The sequence below is a fragment of the Podarcis erhardii genome (assembly GCF_964252035.2).
Source record: "Podarcis erhardii genome assembly, chromosome: 6".
NCBI classification, from domain to species: Eukaryota; Metazoa; Chordata; class Lepidosauria; order Squamata; family Lacertidae; genus Podarcis; species Podarcis erhardii.
This window is the reverse complement of record NC_138510.1, coordinates 73,922,925-73,940,998: the sequence shown is the minus strand read 5'-3', so window position 1 is coordinate 73,940,998 and position 18,074 is coordinate 73,922,925. Positions and strand designations below refer to the sequence as shown.

General features: G+C 43.0%; 1 protein-coding gene and 1 long non-coding RNA gene across 2 annotated transcripts in view; one reads left to right on the top strand and one right to left on the bottom strand.

Moving 5' to 3' along the window:
- The window catches only part of LOC309344037, a 196,211-nt gene that overhangs the window by 7,182 nt on the left and 170,955 nt on the right, over positions 1-18,074 (bottom strand). The gene's annotated exons all lie outside the window — the stretch shown is intronic.
- TGFBR3 (transforming growth factor beta receptor 3) overlaps positions 1-18,074 on the top strand; it is a 158,537-nt gene that overhangs the window by 128,323 nt on the left and 12,140 nt on the right. The window contains exons 11-14 of the mRNA XM_081865840.1: positions 3,175-3,315; positions 4,579-4,749; positions 9,415-9,711; positions 12,637-12,757. Of these exons, the coding sequence (XP_081721966.1) occupies positions 3,175-3,315; positions 4,579-4,749; positions 9,415-9,711; positions 12,637-12,757 (730 nt within the window). The remainder of the gene's footprint in view (positions 1-3,174; positions 3,316-4,578; positions 4,750-9,414; positions 9,712-12,636; positions 12,758-18,074) is intronic.

Genomic DNA, 18,074 nt, shown 5'->3' with positions numbered 1-18,074 from the left:
TATTTCTTGTAAAAAAAAATTGTAATGATAGAAAGGCAGGCTTAACAGCAAGAAGTCCCTGTCGTTTCATGTATATGAATGCAATTTCAGGCATATTTCCTTGAGTGATGGCTTCTCGCTTTTTTCCCTACTTTAGGAGGTAAATAGCTTTCCACAGTAGATAGAAAGCAATGAACTTACATTGATGGAGCATGGGCATCCATTTTTTTCTCTAATGGAATGGGAAAGCAAAAGTAGCTAGACATCTCTGCTTGCATCCTTTTTCTGCCCCACTTATTCTAGCAGAAAGGCAGAATCCAACTTCACTGTGTTTGCCCAGCCAGGTAAACTCAACTGGGCTAATAGGCTCTGCTTCCTATTGTTGGGAAAGAAAGCAAGGCAAGACCTGCTAGAGGGTCCAAAGTAACTACTAATCTCCATTTATGTAATGGGTAGAGAGACAGCCCAGTTTGGGGCCTTCAGAACAGAGAGATTCTGTGCCGCGCTGGCCATGCTTAACTGATTTTTCATGCTCCCAGAAGGGAGGTGAAGAGAAACAGTGCCACTTCCACAGCAGAAGTCTGGTTACCCACCAAACAGTACATCTTCCCCTTTTCTGAAAGTGTGAGAGAAGGCTGCACAGCCAGCTGTCTTGCCTGAGCGTCTAGAGGCAAATCTTCCAACCAGGAGAGTGGCTATTTACAAGCCTGGATTAGTGCTCTTGAATCTAGTGGTGTTTAGGATGGAAACAGACAGCTTGCATGTCTTATAACATCTAGTTCCTTTCTCAGGATCAGGCTAGATCTGTAACAGTTCTATTGTTCAAGCCAGTTGTTGTTTTTTTTGTTACATATGAACAGTGGTTCAGTAAGTAATAGCCTGTTTGAGGGCCTGAACTTCTGGCAGCTCTCAAATAAGTTTCCAGTGTAAAGAAAAATGTATGGCATGGTTACCTAGCACACACTAGTTGTCAGAGCTGCCTCTAGGTCCCAGCTCACAGAGGACCAACGCCCGGTTGATGTAATGTACAAAAGTCTTTATTGAAGTTTAGTTTCCATTTCAAACCCCAGAGTGTGCAGCCCTACGTCTTGGTTCTAGATCGGCGAAGTCCCCTCTGAGTCACTACCCCTTCCGCACCAGTTTAAGATCCTAGCCCGGCTCCACCTCCTGCGCTGTTCCTTCCTCCTCTGGGTCCTTCTGCCCCCTGGGGTTTCCTCCTTCCTGGACTCTTCTGACACTGACCCCCCTGAGTCTTGCCCTTCCTTCCGGCGGGCTTTAGGACCTGGCTCCCTATCCGGGCTACCTGCTGTGCCGCTCGCCTGTACATTTGAACTTGGCGCGTGCGCCCAGCCGGTGACTTTCCCCTTGACCGTTTCCCCGCTCTCCGATGGAGGCGTGGTCAATCCTGACTCATCTCCTCTCTCTGGTGGTGAGAACACTGGTCCCGATGCCTGGAACTCCTCCCCCCCACTGCGCTCTGGTGGGGAAGCTGGTCCTGATTTCCAACTGCTGCTCAGGGAGTCCCCGCTGGCCCCTTCCTTCTGGGGTTTCCCCCTTGGCACCCCCCTTGCCCTGGCCATCGGCGCTCCTCTCTGTGAATCTTCCGATTCGCTGGAGAGACTCGTGGAATCTCTCTGACCACTGTCACTGCCTACACCCCCCTCGGATTCCTCCTCCTCACTCTCCATTTGCTCCATCTCCTGTGTCTCTGCTCCTGAACCCCTGACACTAGTTTTTGTTAAGTGCATTTTAAATCATGGTTAATATATGTCCAGCACCTGAAATTTGAATCCAAGTGCATAATCTGATTTTCCAAGTAGCTAAGCAGGTATGCAAGAAACCATACGCCACTTTGAAGATTTCTATCTTCAGCACTAGCTCAACATTTTCACTATGATCGTGAATAGATGTTGGCCAGCTCAGGTTAACAGAAAAGGACATCTCTTGGCTTATGAGATTTCAGCACATAGTGGCAATTTTGGCATATACTGAAGGGCTTATTGTCCAACTCAAATACAGTGAAGGCAACCTGATCAGACATAACCTAGTCCAATTTTAAAAAGAGAAAAACTCCAGAAATCCTTTATTTGGCCAGACCTTCTGGCTGTTGATCTAGAGATGTACCCAACCAAAAACCATGGATCAACAGGCTGTGGAAAAATGCACATCTGGATCTCAATTCAGCAGTTGCCCCGCCATTTTTGATGGTGGGTTAACCCAAAACATGCCAAGACTTAAGTTTTACTCAAGATCCAAAGCTCAGATTTTTTTTTCTGAGTACTGAATCTCAGGCCAGTTTCAACACCATCAAAGCAGATATAGAATTACGCAGTAAACGCCTGAAAACAGTAGAACTGCTCCTTTGGATAGCAACAACCCCGACATCTGAGCAAACAGATGAAATTGAGTTAAGGAAAAGCTGAATAGTCAGGAAATGCAGAGGAACGGAATATGTGGGGAATGTTTGTGTGTGAAAAGTGGGCAGGAGATGCCTAACACAGCCCAGTGTGGGAGTTGTAGAAGGATACAGAAATGAGAAGGAAAACTAGAAAGCAAAAGAACTATTTTAAAGGAAGGGTTAGAAATGTCTGTACGTTTAAAAAGAAGAAGAACTACCATGTCAAAACTCTTGGCTCAATTGTATCTTGTGCTGATTTACTGAAAAGTAGGGTGTATACCAGTCCAGTCCAGTGAGCCATTGCTTGTTAACAATGCTGAGTACATAGCTTTACCAGAAGCAGAGCCAGGGCTGCTGGTATCTTCATCTACATACCAGTGCCCAGACTGCAATACTTTTATTGCTCAAGCAGGCTCCAGATTTGGAAACAAGCTGAAGGCATTTCCTTTTACTTGCTCCAAGCTTGCCTTTAGAGATTCAGTGGTGGGCTTACTGGAAAGATGGGGATTCAAATCCCTACAAAGTCAGTGGTGATCTCGCACCAGTTACTACGTCACAGCCTCACTTACTGCACAGGGTGTGAGGCTAACAGGGGAGAAACCACCTTGGAAGAGCAGGGTGCAGATGGGTTCAACAGTAATCCCTGTAAGGGTGCCCTGATAACATGATTAGCTTTTCCCACCAGCAACGTTTCTTGATCCATGTTTCTGACTCAAGGGGGCAAGTGAGGTGGAACTCCTCCCCGAACAGTTTTGATAGAACGACAAATTTTCTACTCTTTTCTTTCTTTGTCAAAGATTGTTATCCATGTGCCGTCACCAATTGAGGCCAGTGGTTGGGCGGTTGACTATGAAGACATGGAATCAGGGGATAATGGATTCCCTGGGGACACTGATGAAACAGACGTCGTCATTTCCAGCAGGACTGAAATTGTTCGGGTATGTAACAATTATCCACAGTCTGGCTGCATAAAGAAAATTTAGAACAGGGACGAAACTCACTATGATCTTGACTTCCAGAGTATGGAGTAAATTGTCCCGGTGGTGCACAGGCAATTGTGAGCTGAGACACAAACTTCTCCTGATGCTTATGCAGTATATGCCTTCATGTACCCCCACCCCCCCAAAAATACCAGAGAAGCACAGGAGCCAGAGGAAGCAAACCTTTTTGCTTCCTTTTCAAAGCAGTTCTAGAGGCTTTCTGTCCATGCCCTTCTTGCATGGTGAGCAGTAACAACTACCCCATGATTTTATCATTTTTAATCCTTTATAAGCCTTTTGTCCTCTTCATTGTGTGCCCTAAGAACCTCAAAGCATGCCATGAGCCCATATTGATTTAGTCCTCCTTTCTGTCCCCCTTCCCTGCAAAAAAAAAAGTTGTCCATTGTTGGACTCTGGAGGAAAGTGAGGACCCTTAAAGTTTCTGCTTTGTTCTGTGTACATATAGAATAGATGGAGTGATTTTCTTTTATCATGAAAGTCAGAAATAGCCATGTTAGATTGCTGTAGGGGAGTGGGCGGGGGGTTAAGGGGGGGGTCATTGTAGTACCAGGCACGGGCAAATTAGAGAGCCTAGCAAAACAGAAGGAAGGAATCACTTCTGAATCAAGCACTGGAGGAATAGTTGGGCCTTGGCAAAAACTTTGATTTTTCTATTTTTGTGAACCACTATTTATTTCCAAATATTGAAATACACACTTCTATAGACCTGTCTATATCCTTTTATGTGAGTGTGCTGCAGCCGATGTTTGTATGTATTGGCAAAACACTATGGGTGTAATTCAGTGTCGTGCTCCTCCAGTTGTTCCGTCTGCGCGAGCATTGCAGCTTGCCTGGTAGAACAATCCCACTTCTCCTCCCCCAACCCCCATAGAGCCCATTCCATGGGGTGCACAGGGGAAGGAGAGGTGGAAAGCCCCATTGCTCAAGCAGAAGTCATAGAATCGTAGATCAGAGTTGGAAGAGACCTTGAGGATCTTCTAGTTCAGCCCCCTTCAGTGTAGGAAAATGCAGCTGTCCCTTATGGGGATCAAACCTGTGACCTTGGTGTTATCAGCACCATGCTCTAGCTAACTGAGCTATTTGAAGTCCCTACGCAAGACTTCACTGATGATGAATCCCTCTGTCCCTATGACTGCCCCACAGCCACGATGTTATTTCTCCTCTCTGCATCCTTAATTTGTTTTGTTTTGCTTGCTTTAGTTCAACTGCACATTCCATCAGCTGAAAGCTCCTAAATCTCCTAAGTACTATTCACCTGAATCGCGCATCGGCAACGTCACCTTCGGCATGGAACTTTACGAAACAGGCCTCTTCCGTACCCCAACCCAAGGGTTCTTCTCCGTTGCAGAGAACAGCCAGATTTTTGTTGAGGTAATGAACTGTGACAGAAATGGAAATCCATGAAATGTTCTCCGAGAACATGGGAGCTCGGCTAAGTCTGTTCTTGCCTGCCCTGAGCTGCAACTGCGCTGTCGCCTCAGGCAGACAGATGTATTCTCTTGCGGTTTCTGAAAAGGGAATTTGTAGAGATCACGAGAGAGAGAGAGAGAGAGAGAGAGAGAGAGAGAGAGAGAGAGAGAGAGAATGCTTTTTGTAGCAGAGACCAAAGACTCCTCTCAGCATGGGCAAGCTCAATGCAAATACATGTGTCACCCTCGTTGAAACTTCTGTGAAAGAACAGCCATTGAAGACCGTTGGCTCTTTGGCAAAGCACAATCAAAACATTTTTCTAACATTAGTACAAAGAGCCATCGACAAAGCATAAGAATCCATTTTGTTTAGCAGTGTGGCTTAATTCCACCTGCAAGAGAGCGATATTATCTGTCCCAGACCTTAGGCAAAGCTGGATTGAGATCCAGATATTTATAATGCTGCCCTTCCCCCAATGAGTTCCCTGTTGCCACTCACACCTTTGTATCCTCATATCAACCCTGGGAGATGGATTAGGCCGAGAGTGAGAGGGACTTGGCTTTGCGGATGTAACCATCCCTAGTTTGGTTCTAACCATTACACCACACTGACTCTCGTGCTGTTGGAAAGTTCACACAGCTGCACTGAGCTGGAGAGGCAACAGATACAAGGCGATATACCAGATCTGACTTCGCCACTATGGATTTGGGCTTGGAAGTCCTTAACCAAGTATATGTCCTGCTCTTACTGCTGTAAAGGTAAAGGGACCCCTGACCATTAGGTCCAGTCGTGGCCGACTCTGGGTTTGCGGCGCTCATCTCGCTTTATTGGCCGAGGGAGCTGACGTACAGCTTCCGGGTCATGTGGCCAGCATGACTAAGCTGCTTCTGGTGCATGGAAATGCCATTTACCTTCCTGCTGGAGTGGTACCTATTTATCTACTTGCACTTTGACGTGCTTTCGAACTGCTAGGTTGGCAGGAGAAGGGACCGAGCAACGGGAGCTCACCCCATCGCGGGGATTCGAACCGCCGACCTTCTGATTGGCAAGTCCTAGGCTCTGGTTTAACCCACAGTGCCACCTGCGTCCCACTTACTACTGTACTTCCCTACAACCTGGAAGGGGCAGCATGGGACAAGTGTGTGCGTGAAACAAGTGTTTGCACTGCTGTGGTCTTGACTTGCACTAGCTCAGTGATGTGCCCCCTGAATGTCTGATGTTTCCTTCATTTCCCAGTCACACTACTTTTTTTAGTGCTCTCTCTCCTCTCTTTCTCATTAGAAAATAGACAGAAGTCACTGAATGATGGGATTTTTATGAATACTACTGCAAGGGGGGGAAAAGACACTGCGAGGACACAGTTTTGGATTTTAGAGCTCAGAAAGAAATGGTAGAAGGGCTCTGCCTACCTTGCAGTTGTGACCATCCTCCCATGATGGCCCCAGGGATACCCTCCCAGGCAAACCCATGAAGTGGGGCTGGGCAGCTGGGTACACTTGCCCCGGGCCTCAGAGGGATAAGTTGGTGGCCCTGCTGGGGGCCTGCCAGACTTACACTGTCATGTTTGAGTTTACAACTTTATTCTAACAAGACACCCACTCAGACCAGCTCCACACACAATTGTGACCCTTATTGGAAATCCCTTTAAATGCCATTAAATGCATTAGAAGGAAAATATTCACAGGAAGGACCGCTTCCACTTTTATGTTTGGGTGCACTTTTAACTTTCTATTACTATGATGATGATGATGATGATGATGATGATGATGATGATGATGATGTGTATACTGCCCTATACCCACAGGTCTCATGGAGGTTCACAGGATAAAATCACAACCTAAAAGCATGAAATACACAATCAAAATAAAAATGTAAACAACCCAATAAACAACCCATTTACCTACTTGAATTGTTTCCTCAGCTTCCAGCTATACAAATGAGTTCCTTTGCCATTTGTGTATTGCACCCCTCTCCCCCCACCCCCGCTGAGGCATTTGCAGCGTTGTGTAATGTTACTCTGGTACATCTCAGCCACCACTGTCTCCAGGCCTGAGATTAGGAGCGTGTACCACTGTGTCACGCAACTAGCAATACTTTTGTGGGAGCAGTTGGGATGGCTCCTGGGGAGGAGCTGCATATTGGATGCTCTCTTCCCTGTCGCAAAAGCTCTAGTCCATCTTGCCATCAGCACCAACAATTTGTTGCATGGCAAATGGGCTCTGCATTCTCCCAGGCTTTGAATATGCTTGAATTTTGCTGGGACTCAGCTTCCGGCTCTGGCACAAAGAGTAGTGCCAGCGCAATGGAGAATGTGTGTGGATTGTGCCCTAGGTCACAAAACTGAAGCAGCACTGAAATACACTTCGGATGGGCCGGGTGTTTTTTAAACAGTTTGTTTTTACACTACTGAAAACGGTAATTTCTTTTGTCATTATTGGATGAATCCCACTGACTCCAGATCTCCAGTTGGCCCAACTGTTAGTTCGTTGGACAGATGTTCTAATTTTTTCATCACCTGTCCTGGCACAAGCTCTGTTTTCGTCTTTCTACACAGTGGAAAATTTATATCTGTGCCTGACATCTGTTCCCCATCCCACAGTGACAGAAATTATTATTTTTTGTTTTGTTTTCAAAATGCTAGTCTCTACAGTCAATAAATTGTCCATGATATAATCTGCAAGAACTCGCTGTTTCTTTCCTCTGCACAAACACTTTGAACAGATTGGTTTTCTTTATTTACACACAGTGCACCTCTGCTTCACTATCCCTTGAATAATGGCCTTTAATATGTGCTTTCCTCGGTTTCTTTTATTTTGAGAAAATTTGATTATTTAAATTTATAACCTGAATTGTCACAAGGGCAAAGGATAATTGTAGGAAGGCAAAAATCCACAGAATGCACACCCCATATTTGCCTTTCAATGAGAGACTGTTCCAAGTAGAGGTATAATAAATACAGAGGTAGCCAATGTGTTCCCTCCCAGAATATGTTGGACTACAACTCCCATCAGCCTCAGCCAGCATGGCCAAGGGTCAGGGATGATGGGAGCTGTGGTCCAACAACATCCAGAAGGCCCCTTATTAGCTATACCTGCTATTTCAAATGGGTCGATAGCATGCAGTCTTCAGGCTCTTGTTTGCCCCTATAAGAATACTGTGTGTTTTAATAATAATAATAATAATAATAATAATAATAATAATAATAATAATAAACAACTCACCATAAGTTCCTAACTCTTATCGTTGCAGAGAAGTGCTTAAAGAAAACAAGGAAGCAAGTAAATATAGGCTAAAACCTGTTAAGTGTTATGCACTGCCATCCTAAGCAACTTTACTCAAATAAATGCCGCTGTGCTCAATAAGGCACACTTACTCCCTAGTTAGTGTGTTTAGGATTGCAGCCAAAAGCTGTCATAATTTCTAAATCCTATGTCTCAGGTTTCCTTGAGGATGAAGTGGGTTTTCTCTTCAGTTTTCTAAAGTAAGATTTATTTATTTTTGAAAAACTGACATTTTTTGAAACAATAGTTGGGCATCTCATGTGGCATGTCAAATACTCGTGCCAACTAGTTATCCTTAGCAGCAACCATCTGTCTTGTAGTCTGATTCTGACATAGAGCTTAAGACTAATTAAATTGCCCTTTTCTCTAGGTGCTCTTCCTTAGATGTCTAGTATATGAAGGTAATTTCATATCCAGAGCATATCTGGCACCATTATTACAATGGTATGGTTTCACTGTTGAGTGTAGCTCCAATACAACTGCCATTCCTCAGGCAGTGTTGGGGTATTTGGGGTGGTATGGAATCAGTTGTCAAGGCACAGTCGCTACATTAGCACATCACACGAAGCCATGCTTGTTTTAACCATGGTTTGTTAGACAACCTAGGATAAGTCTAACTGACAAACAAAGTAACCGTAGCTTGTTTTGCCTACGTTTGGTTATGTTATGTTTCTTGCCTTGCACCTCCCTAGTCATGTGAGCCTCTGGAAAGGGCCACCAAAACAAATCAGGATTAAGTGAAGTTCTGACATTACATGAAGCCATGGTTAACATAAGCCAAAATCCATAACCAATCTTCAGGCTCTGGTGTGCCATCCACAAACGAGCCATAGTTGGCTGCAGTGGGTTTAGATGTACAGATAAACCAAAAGGAAGCTAAACAAGCCATGGCTTAGGGTTATGTGTTAACCAGGCCAGTGCAAGGTTTGTGTGTGTCAAACACACCTAGCCTAATCTCTGCTTTTTATATATTGCTACAATCCCTTTTATTGGACTCCTAGCATGAATAAGTTTAATTGCATTGTGCTATTCAAATGTGTTTACAGACATCTTGATTTTGAAAGATTCTTAGTGCTATGAAACCATTTCAAATGCAACAAATTTTTAACTGTGCTTCTGCATTCTGCTATTTATAAAGTGGAGATTAGGCAAAGGTGGAAATATTTTCTCTGGAATTTCCAGGTGGGTCCAAGGAACAAATGCCTATAAACCAAGGCTAGCAATCTCTGATTTACTTTTCTACTGTTATCACACCTGCACTGCAAAGCATTAAAAATGTTGATATTTCTAAGAAAAAGCCAAATGTAACATATTAATTGCAAATTCTGTTTTCTTCCTGCTACAGATTTCTGTGACCAAGGCTGAAAAATCCCTGAGCTTTGCAATCCAAACCTGCTTTATATCTCCACATTCATACCCTGATAAGATGTCGGAGTACACTATTATTGAAAACATTTGTCCTAAAGATGAATCCGTAACATTCTACAACACCCCAGCTAATTTTCCAATGCAAAATGCACAAATGGACAGAAAGCGGTTTAGCTTTATGTTTAGGTCCGTATTCAACACTTCGCTTCTCTTTCTTCATTGTGAGGTGACTTTGTGCACAAAGAAAGAAAAATATACTCAAGAGCTGGCCAAGGTCAGTATTTGATAAATTTTCTTAAGATTTAGACCACTCAGCTTGCATTTAACATGGAAGACTATGGCCATCTTGGGCCTAAACTGAAAGACAAAAATGTAGGTTAAAGACTGATTGGGTTGATCCAACAGCTATAGGTTGAGGTATAGCATGAAGGGATCGCTAACAAAACCAATTAAGTAGGGTTGCTATATTCCCCAAAATGGGAAAATCAGGACAAAGTTGTTGAGGTTGTTTGTTTGTTTGTTTGTTTGGTCAAAGTTGTTGAGCCCTGGTTGCCATACGTCTGGATTTTGCCAATTCTGCAGAAATACGCCTGGGTGCCATTTTTGCAGCCCTATTCCCAGATGTGTCGGGGGGAAACCCGGATGTATGGCAGCCCTAAATTAAGACGAGTACAGTAGTAAAACAAGGCTCAGGTTTACTTCTTCAGAGAGGTGAGGAAGTGGTAACTGCCCAGTCTTATAATCTGACAGAATCAGCTGCTGTAAAAACGGTGACAGCATCGGTCGCCATCTAGATATGACACATCTGCTTTGCATCAGGGTGTGGCATGTCATGCCAGGACACAGAAGCTAAGCATTGGTTTATTTAAGGGAAATCAGTTAACAGTTACACAAGGAAAAGCAAATGTAATGATATAGCTTGCTTGTTTGCTTGCTTGCAAAATTATTTTGCTTGCTTGCAAAAATTATTGGCCCATTTCACATATAACACTAAGCCAACCTGTGGCTTGGTGTGAACAAACAAATGTGAGGGTTTCCAGAGTGAAGATTGTGGCAGAGCCATGGTTTGGCTGAGCGTTACATGCTCACCTGGTCACCGAAAGAGAAATTGGCAAAAGGATTCCCTTTTGGGCCGTTTTTACAGCAGCTTTTCATTTTAGTCATGTTGGCAAATAAAGCTTTTTGTTTAAGAAGCTAAGCTTTCCAGAATAATCACGTGAAGCTATATTTCTGGGATCTCAGGCTATTAAAACAGAGGTGTGACTTCATATGATGGGAATTTAGTTTCCTGAAGGCATTTTGGCTGACACAGACGACTGCTTAAGGGGAAATGTCACTTCTGCAGCAAATCTTTACATTGGAATTGTGGCTGCCAGGAATCCTTTGGCCCCCTCGCGTAACAATAGGTTGCTGTTGTTGCTATAGAATATTTTCCTTTTTCTAAATGCTGCATATACATGTGGAATAGGACCATATTATATTATCCCTATACTAAGGATAAAGAGCTGAACTGTGAGTTAGTTCCATGCCTATGTTTGACCGGTAAATTCGAACTGAGCACTTGCAAGCTGACAGCTCATTCTCCTAACCAATGTTCTAGCTCTCCATAAAATATGGTGACTGAAGCTTTTGTGCCTAAAGTGTCACAGGTACACATAAGTATGTATTCTAGATATAAATGTAAGCATGTCCCTTCACCGCAGCAACCCCAAAACAATGTAGCAGTCAACCATATATAAATATTAATTCATTTATGAATGATTGCAATTAGCAGCATTGGGAGAATATTTATTGAGTTTTTCTCTGTGAGAACTGCTGTGGCTCTTGACAGCACAATGAGCATTTTCTACTAAATGGTTACAGGTGATAAACAGAATTTGCTTTCCACTACAGGATTGGTCCAGATTTATTAAACGCTCATGGCATTAGCTGTAAACAATGCATTAGCATTAATTTTCCAGATCCTGCTGAGATATAATAACACTATTGTTTTTGAAATTCCATGTGTGAATTATTAGTTTGACCTGCCTTATGAGGATTTTGAAGGGAAATAGATGAGTGTTTTGACTTGTTTTCTGCATTCCTTTTATTGCTTATCCTGCATTTGCATAGAAAATTTATTGCTGTGGAAGCATTCAGCATATCTGTGTGGAGAAGGGATTTTTTTCCTGAGGAGGAAAGCTTTTCATTTGTTTTAAGTGGATAAGATCACCCTTTCTCAAATAAGTATACTTGGATATCAGTCTTCTCTGGTTGTGTCATTTGGTAGAATTTGTCATGGGAGTGGGACCCTGACATTGTGAGTTTCTCTGCCCTTAAGTCACATCAGTAGCTTTAGCTGGCAAAGATTGGGGGGGGGGGTGTAAAATATCCCTGCCCTGACTTGCATAGTAAACTGTGCAAAAACAAGATGCTGATAGGAATCAAGGGACAGAACGCTTTCTAAAATAAGGTCAAGGTCAAGGACCCCTGGACAGTTAAGTCCAGTCAAAGGCGACTATGGGGTGCAGCACTCATCTTTTTCAGGCCGAGGGAGCCGGCGTTTGTCCGCAGACAGCTTTCTGGGTCATGTGGCCAGCACGACTAAACTGCTTCTGGTGCAATGGGACACCTTGACAAGTGCCAGAGTGCAAGGAAACACTTTCCGCCACAGCAGTACCTATTCATCTGCTTGCATTGGTGTGCTTTTGAACTGCTGGGTTGTCAGAAGCTGGGAAAGAGCAACGGGAGCTCACCCCGTTGCACGGATTCAAACCGCCGATTTTCCAATCGGCAAGCCCAAGAGGTTCAGTGGTTTAGACCACAGCGCCACCACATCCCAGAATGCTTTCTACAGCATTGCTAAAGCAACATCTGGACCAGTTTCTTAATACATAGGATTGGGCACAGAAAAAGCTACACCAGTAGCCCTATCACAAGATTGCATTGCATGGAGGAGAACCTTGGCAACCTCGATAACGGATGGGTCTTCTAAATAATCTATATATTGAGGCAGTGTTTACATCTTGAAATGCAGCTGCTGGGGCTTCCTTGGAGCATGATTGCCGTGACTTGGGGTTGTGAGAATACTTTGTTGACTATTCCTTAAACATCTCTGACTGCTGCTGATAGCGAAGCAGCTGTGCGCCTATTCTGATAATGTAGCAGTTTTAAGTGAGTCCCTGATCTCACAAGCCACTTGTTCTCTTCATCCCTCTAGTGCATCCCTCCTGATGAAGCCTGCAGCTTTCTTAGTGTTGATATGATCCTAGCAATGATGCAGAATAAGAAAACCTTCACCAAACCCCTTGCTGTGATATCTCATAAAGAGAAGCCAGAAGGTACTGAATACATTTTGAATCTATTAACAGAAGTGCATTTCATTAGACAATATGTTAATACTTGATTTAATGTTTCCCCCCTCTTTTTTTAAAAAAAAGACTTTAGGCACATAGAGTTTTGTTACATGGCGTTATTGTTCCCAGTCTACAGGGCGCCATCATCTTTGAGCGCTAACATTTGCTTGCTCTTTTATCTCCCATACATATTTATGAAAATACAGTTTGGCTGGGAAAGAAATGCATTTCTGATGCTTTAGAACAATATGGGATTTGTAAACATTAAATAATCCTGTGGAATTGCATCCAGCAGTTCATTATTGCTGAGGCCCCTAAAACTTGTATGTAAATATTTATTTAGGCATCATAATTACATTGAAACTTCGAATGTATTAAAAATATTAAAGGATGGTACAGTATATTGTTGGTAATATACCGGTACAGTATATTGTTGGTAATATACCGGTACAGTATATTGTTGGTATAATACCGGTACAGTATATTGTTGGTAATATACCAGTACAGTATATTGTTGGTAATATACCGGTACAGTATATTGTTGGTATAATACCGGTACAGTATATTGTTGGTAATATACCAGTACAGTATATAGTTGGTATTATACCGGTACAGTATATTGTTGGTAATATACCGGTACAGTATATTGTTGGTATAATACCGGTACAGTATATTGTTGTAAAGCGAGCAGCCACAGGGAGCATGGCTTCATCAGCCAGAGCCTGGACGGCTTCCACATTTTTTCTCCCTATAGGAAAATGAGCTGCTTTTGAAATGAGCTGGGGATTTTCAACAGCAGTTTTGTGTGATGTAGGATGTGATTCAAATAAAATAATTAAAAAGATATTCAGCCCTTGAGCCCTTCTAAATAGTTACTTGGATCCTGTCCACTGTGTGCAAGTGGGGGCTGTTACAGTGGGCAAGTAGTTTATCGTCTTGGATGTGTGTTTCTCCTGCACACACTTTCCCCACAAGCCAAGTGTCATTTATGTGTAAGACCTCAGCCTGTTGGGAGTTGCGGAAGGTAAGTATTGGGATAATGCATTTTAAATGTTCTGATTGTTCTTTGTGGTTGATGTGGCCTCAAAGGGAAAAATAACTTATTATGTCAAATTGTTCACCAGTGGACTCATGCTTCAGGGCCTTTCTTCAATTTTTATTCTTATTTTTTATTAATTTTTTGCCATAATCGACCATCTGTAGGTTGTTCAGGGAATAATTTGTCCTGCTTTGTATGTTAGAATGTCTATAGCCTCCACCTGCTTGTCCTAAAATGGTCCCATTGCAGGGCAGGAGTGTGGGACTTGCTGTCATGACCTCCAGGACTGAGGCCAATTTTCTATACTACCAATTTTGATAATTTAAGTTAATCCTTTTGTTCCATTCATTTGAAAGGCACTTTGGTGATGTCACTCAGAACTTAGATTCCAACTGGGTCTGTTGCCTGATTAAAGGAAACTTACCAACTTTGCTGATTTAGTTGAGCAGTCAATTAAATCTGCACACATTTGCATATGAATAATGCCATATTTTCCTGGAAGTCCCATTTGTTTCATTCTAAAGGAGGAGGGGAACATAGTACTGTGAAATATAGCACAGAAACTCTGTCCACCCATACATCTTACTTATGCTAAGCATAGTTGAATTGTTACTTCAAGATCCCATTCTTTTACCACTGCTTTGTCCCAAACATAAAATGGTCTGGAAAGAAGGCAGTGTATTCCTGCAATTGGAGGAAGATTGTGACTTGTCATCACCTTGGCCCGAAAGCTATGGAAAAACTACTTTGCCACCTGTCAGTTTCATTAACTCTTAGTGGGATTGATACTAATATGTCCTTTATGAAACAGAATATCATTTTTACTCGAATGCAATGCACCTTTTTTGGCCAAATTGCACCACCAAAATTAGGGTGTGCATTAGATTTGATGGTGCATTTACATAATGCCAGCAAATACTTTTTGGGTTTCAAGGTTTTGAAAACGGAGGCGTGCATTTGATTTGATGGCGCATTAGATTTGTGTAAATACGCTACATAATTTTGACACATGATCTCTCTCATAATATACATTCTTTTCCGATTCTAGAATCCTTGCAGCTATTTAGCTTCCAGCATTTCAGATGGGCAAAAATGCAGCGTTTGTGTGGGTAGAACTGACGAGAATTGTAAAGGGACTCTTGTCTTCCTCACTTTGCTCTTGCTCTTGCTCTGTCTTTCAAAACGACAGCATCAAATCATCTTGACATATGGAAACTGCTAATTTACTGTTTATCCGAACTTGCCAGAGATCTGAAAAACTGGAGGAGCCATAGATTCGTATTAGTCTTAAAAATATCCCAAGTGTGATTGTTTACTGGCATGTATGGGGTATTAGGGGAGGGGTAGTACATCTAATGGGGGACACGTCATGCTTCTTCAGAGATAGTTTATCCACCTTTTGTCCCCATTCTGCACTCAGCTCTTACCTGTGGCTCCTAGAAACTGTCAGCATGCAACCCCATTGTATTCCATGTTTACACTGTGGCAGTGCTTGAATGTGGAACGTGATGGACAGGGAAGGCGGCTATAAATAGATTTTATTTTTTTAGACATTGAAAAGAGGAAGGCAGGTCAGAAATGTAGGGGTACAAATTGCATGTGTTTGCAAAAATCAATGTCAATTCTTTGTACGGTAAACGGTGGAGAAATAACCATTAACAGTAGACCTCGGGTTACATACGCTTCAGGTTACAGACTCCGCTAACCCAGAAATAGTACCTCGGGTTAAGAACTTTGCTTCAGGATGAGAACAGAAATCATGCTCCGGCGGCATGGTGGCAGCAGGAGGCCCCATTAGCTAAAGTGGTGCTTCAGGTTAAGAACAGTTTCAGGTTAAGAACGGACCTCTGGAACGAATTAAGTACTTAACCCGAGGTACCACTGTATAGTCCTCTGTGCAAAATATCCTTTCCTTGGTCCCCTTTGACAACAGCAGGAACAGGGATGCATATTTAAACTTATTTTTAAGACCTCTAAGTAAGCATCAGCCTTGCCTGCTCTTGTTTAGTGTTCACATGGCAGTTTAATTAGAGGGTTTCAGTGGTTTCGCTTAGAGATCAAAATCTTTCACTTGCATGCTAGGGCTGTTTGAAATTCTGGAATGCTTTCCAGGGAGATTTAAAAGCCGAGGATCAGCACTCCTTTAACCTCAGTCCTGCCGAGCGTGCTTTTTGGACGTTTCGGCAGTTCATGGGACACTATAGAGCATTGCTTGGGGGACTTTGAGAAGCAACTGTTTCTGTTTAGCAGCATGAGGCTGCACTGAGTCTTGCAGCTTTTTCTTTTCTTTTGGTCTTAACGCAAATGAATCCAACTGAGGATAATGCCAAAATATTTGATCTCCAAACAGTAGAATTAAAAATGCATGGCTGTTTAAGTCTTTCTAGGCCTGCTCTGCAGTCTTCCATTGATTTCAATAACTGGAACAATCCACTTGGGTATGGATAGTAACTTGGGTGGCAATTCTGACTCGCTAAGGAATCTAGTGCTGGGCTTTTCCAGTTCCTTGCTATTTTTAAATGTATTTTGCAACTAGATAAGAAGACAATAGTGTGATACAGAACATGGTGCACAGAGGTCAGGCTGGATTAATTGTGAAATGTTTGGTGGAATGAATCCTGGAATTTTTCAGCTGTCCAGTGTGGTGGGCAATAGCATATGGATAATGTTTCTTTGTTGGCGTGCATTTTCTCTATCCTGAATCAAAGCATCCTTTCTTGGGGTTAACTGCCCTTGTAAACAAACAGCAAGCCTTGGGAAACGAATGGTAGTAGGTCTGCAAAACTCCTAAACAAGAGCATTTACATCTCCAAGAAGTTGATTATCATCTACTTTGATGCAAAGCAGGCCAGCTATTGTGTGTAGTGTTGTACTGTATTGTTGGATCCATTCCTGTTAGATCTGCACCAGAAGCCAGGCTTGAAGGCTCTGTAGCCAGGGAGTCGGAACAGAACGTCCAGTTCAGGATGTCTGCAGTCCCCTCCGCAAGTCACGCACGTGACACCCATTAGTACTGATGGGGTGGTATGTCGCATGTCTGGGAGAAAGCAAACCCTGCCAGGTTTTGTTCTACAATGCTGTTTGCTGCAGGCTCAGCTCACTGCCTTGTGGAACCAGATCCCAATGGAATTCGTGAAGCAGTTTGGTCCCTCTGACATAGAGCTGGCCCATGGCTTTCTTTTAACCATCCACTTTTGCAGGGTTCCTGCATCCTAGTATTTCTCATTCCACACTGCAGCGGTGAACACATGTGAGATGATACAGGATGTTAGCAAATAATTTTGTGATGCAAGTGTAATTAAATAATCACATTGCAGCGGAGCAAAAACAATGCAGGATTTTTGATAAATTGGCACCTCTCGTAGGTGGAAAATGAAAGACAGCTGTTGCTGTGATGATCACCTATTGAACAGTTTCCATAACACAAGGAACAACAATAATTCCCTTAATACAAGGGAAGCTCCTTTCCTTTAAGCGTGAAAATTTTCAATCATTTCAGTCATTTTCAATCACTTCCTTGCTTATCCACATACAGTGGTGCCTCGCAAGACGAAATTAATCCGTTCCGTGAGGCTCTTCGTATAACGGTTTTTTTGTCTTGCGAAGCAAGCCCATTGACAGCTTAGCGGATTAGAGCTATTAGCGGTTTAGCGGCTTTTAGCGGATCAGCTGATAAGCGGCTTATCAGCTGATCAGCTGATAAGCAGCTTAGGGCTTAGGAAAGGGGGGGGGGAGGGGGAAAACCCTGCAGGAACTCGCAAGACATTTTTGTCTTGCAAAGCAAGCCCATAGGGAAATTCGTTTTGCGAAGCGCCTCCAAAACGGAAAACCCTTTCGTCTAGCGGGTTTTCCGTCTTGCGAGGCGTTCGTCTTGCGGGGCACCACTGAAAATGCTGAATTCACTCCTTAAAAAACAAAATTAAAAGTCTGCCAAGTCTAATATATGCAAGGCTACCTTGTCTCCTACTGCATTCTTTCCACTTTAAGGATTCCTTCTCTTCGAAGCATGTTCAGTCGCACTTCCCAGGATTGACAAAACAGCTCATGTTGAGGGTTTTGTGTTTTTTTTTTAATAGGACAAATAAATTTAGGCTACGGCAAGGTTTATTTGAAAAGTTGTAGGATCACAGCGAGCAGGGAGGTGGCGCTGCAAGGAATGATGTGTCCCATTGTTCTTCACAAATCGTCTCGCCCTTATTCTCCACAGATAAACAGTATTGTGTGGGATGGCCATTATGTAATAGGTATGGATTGCCGCTTGAA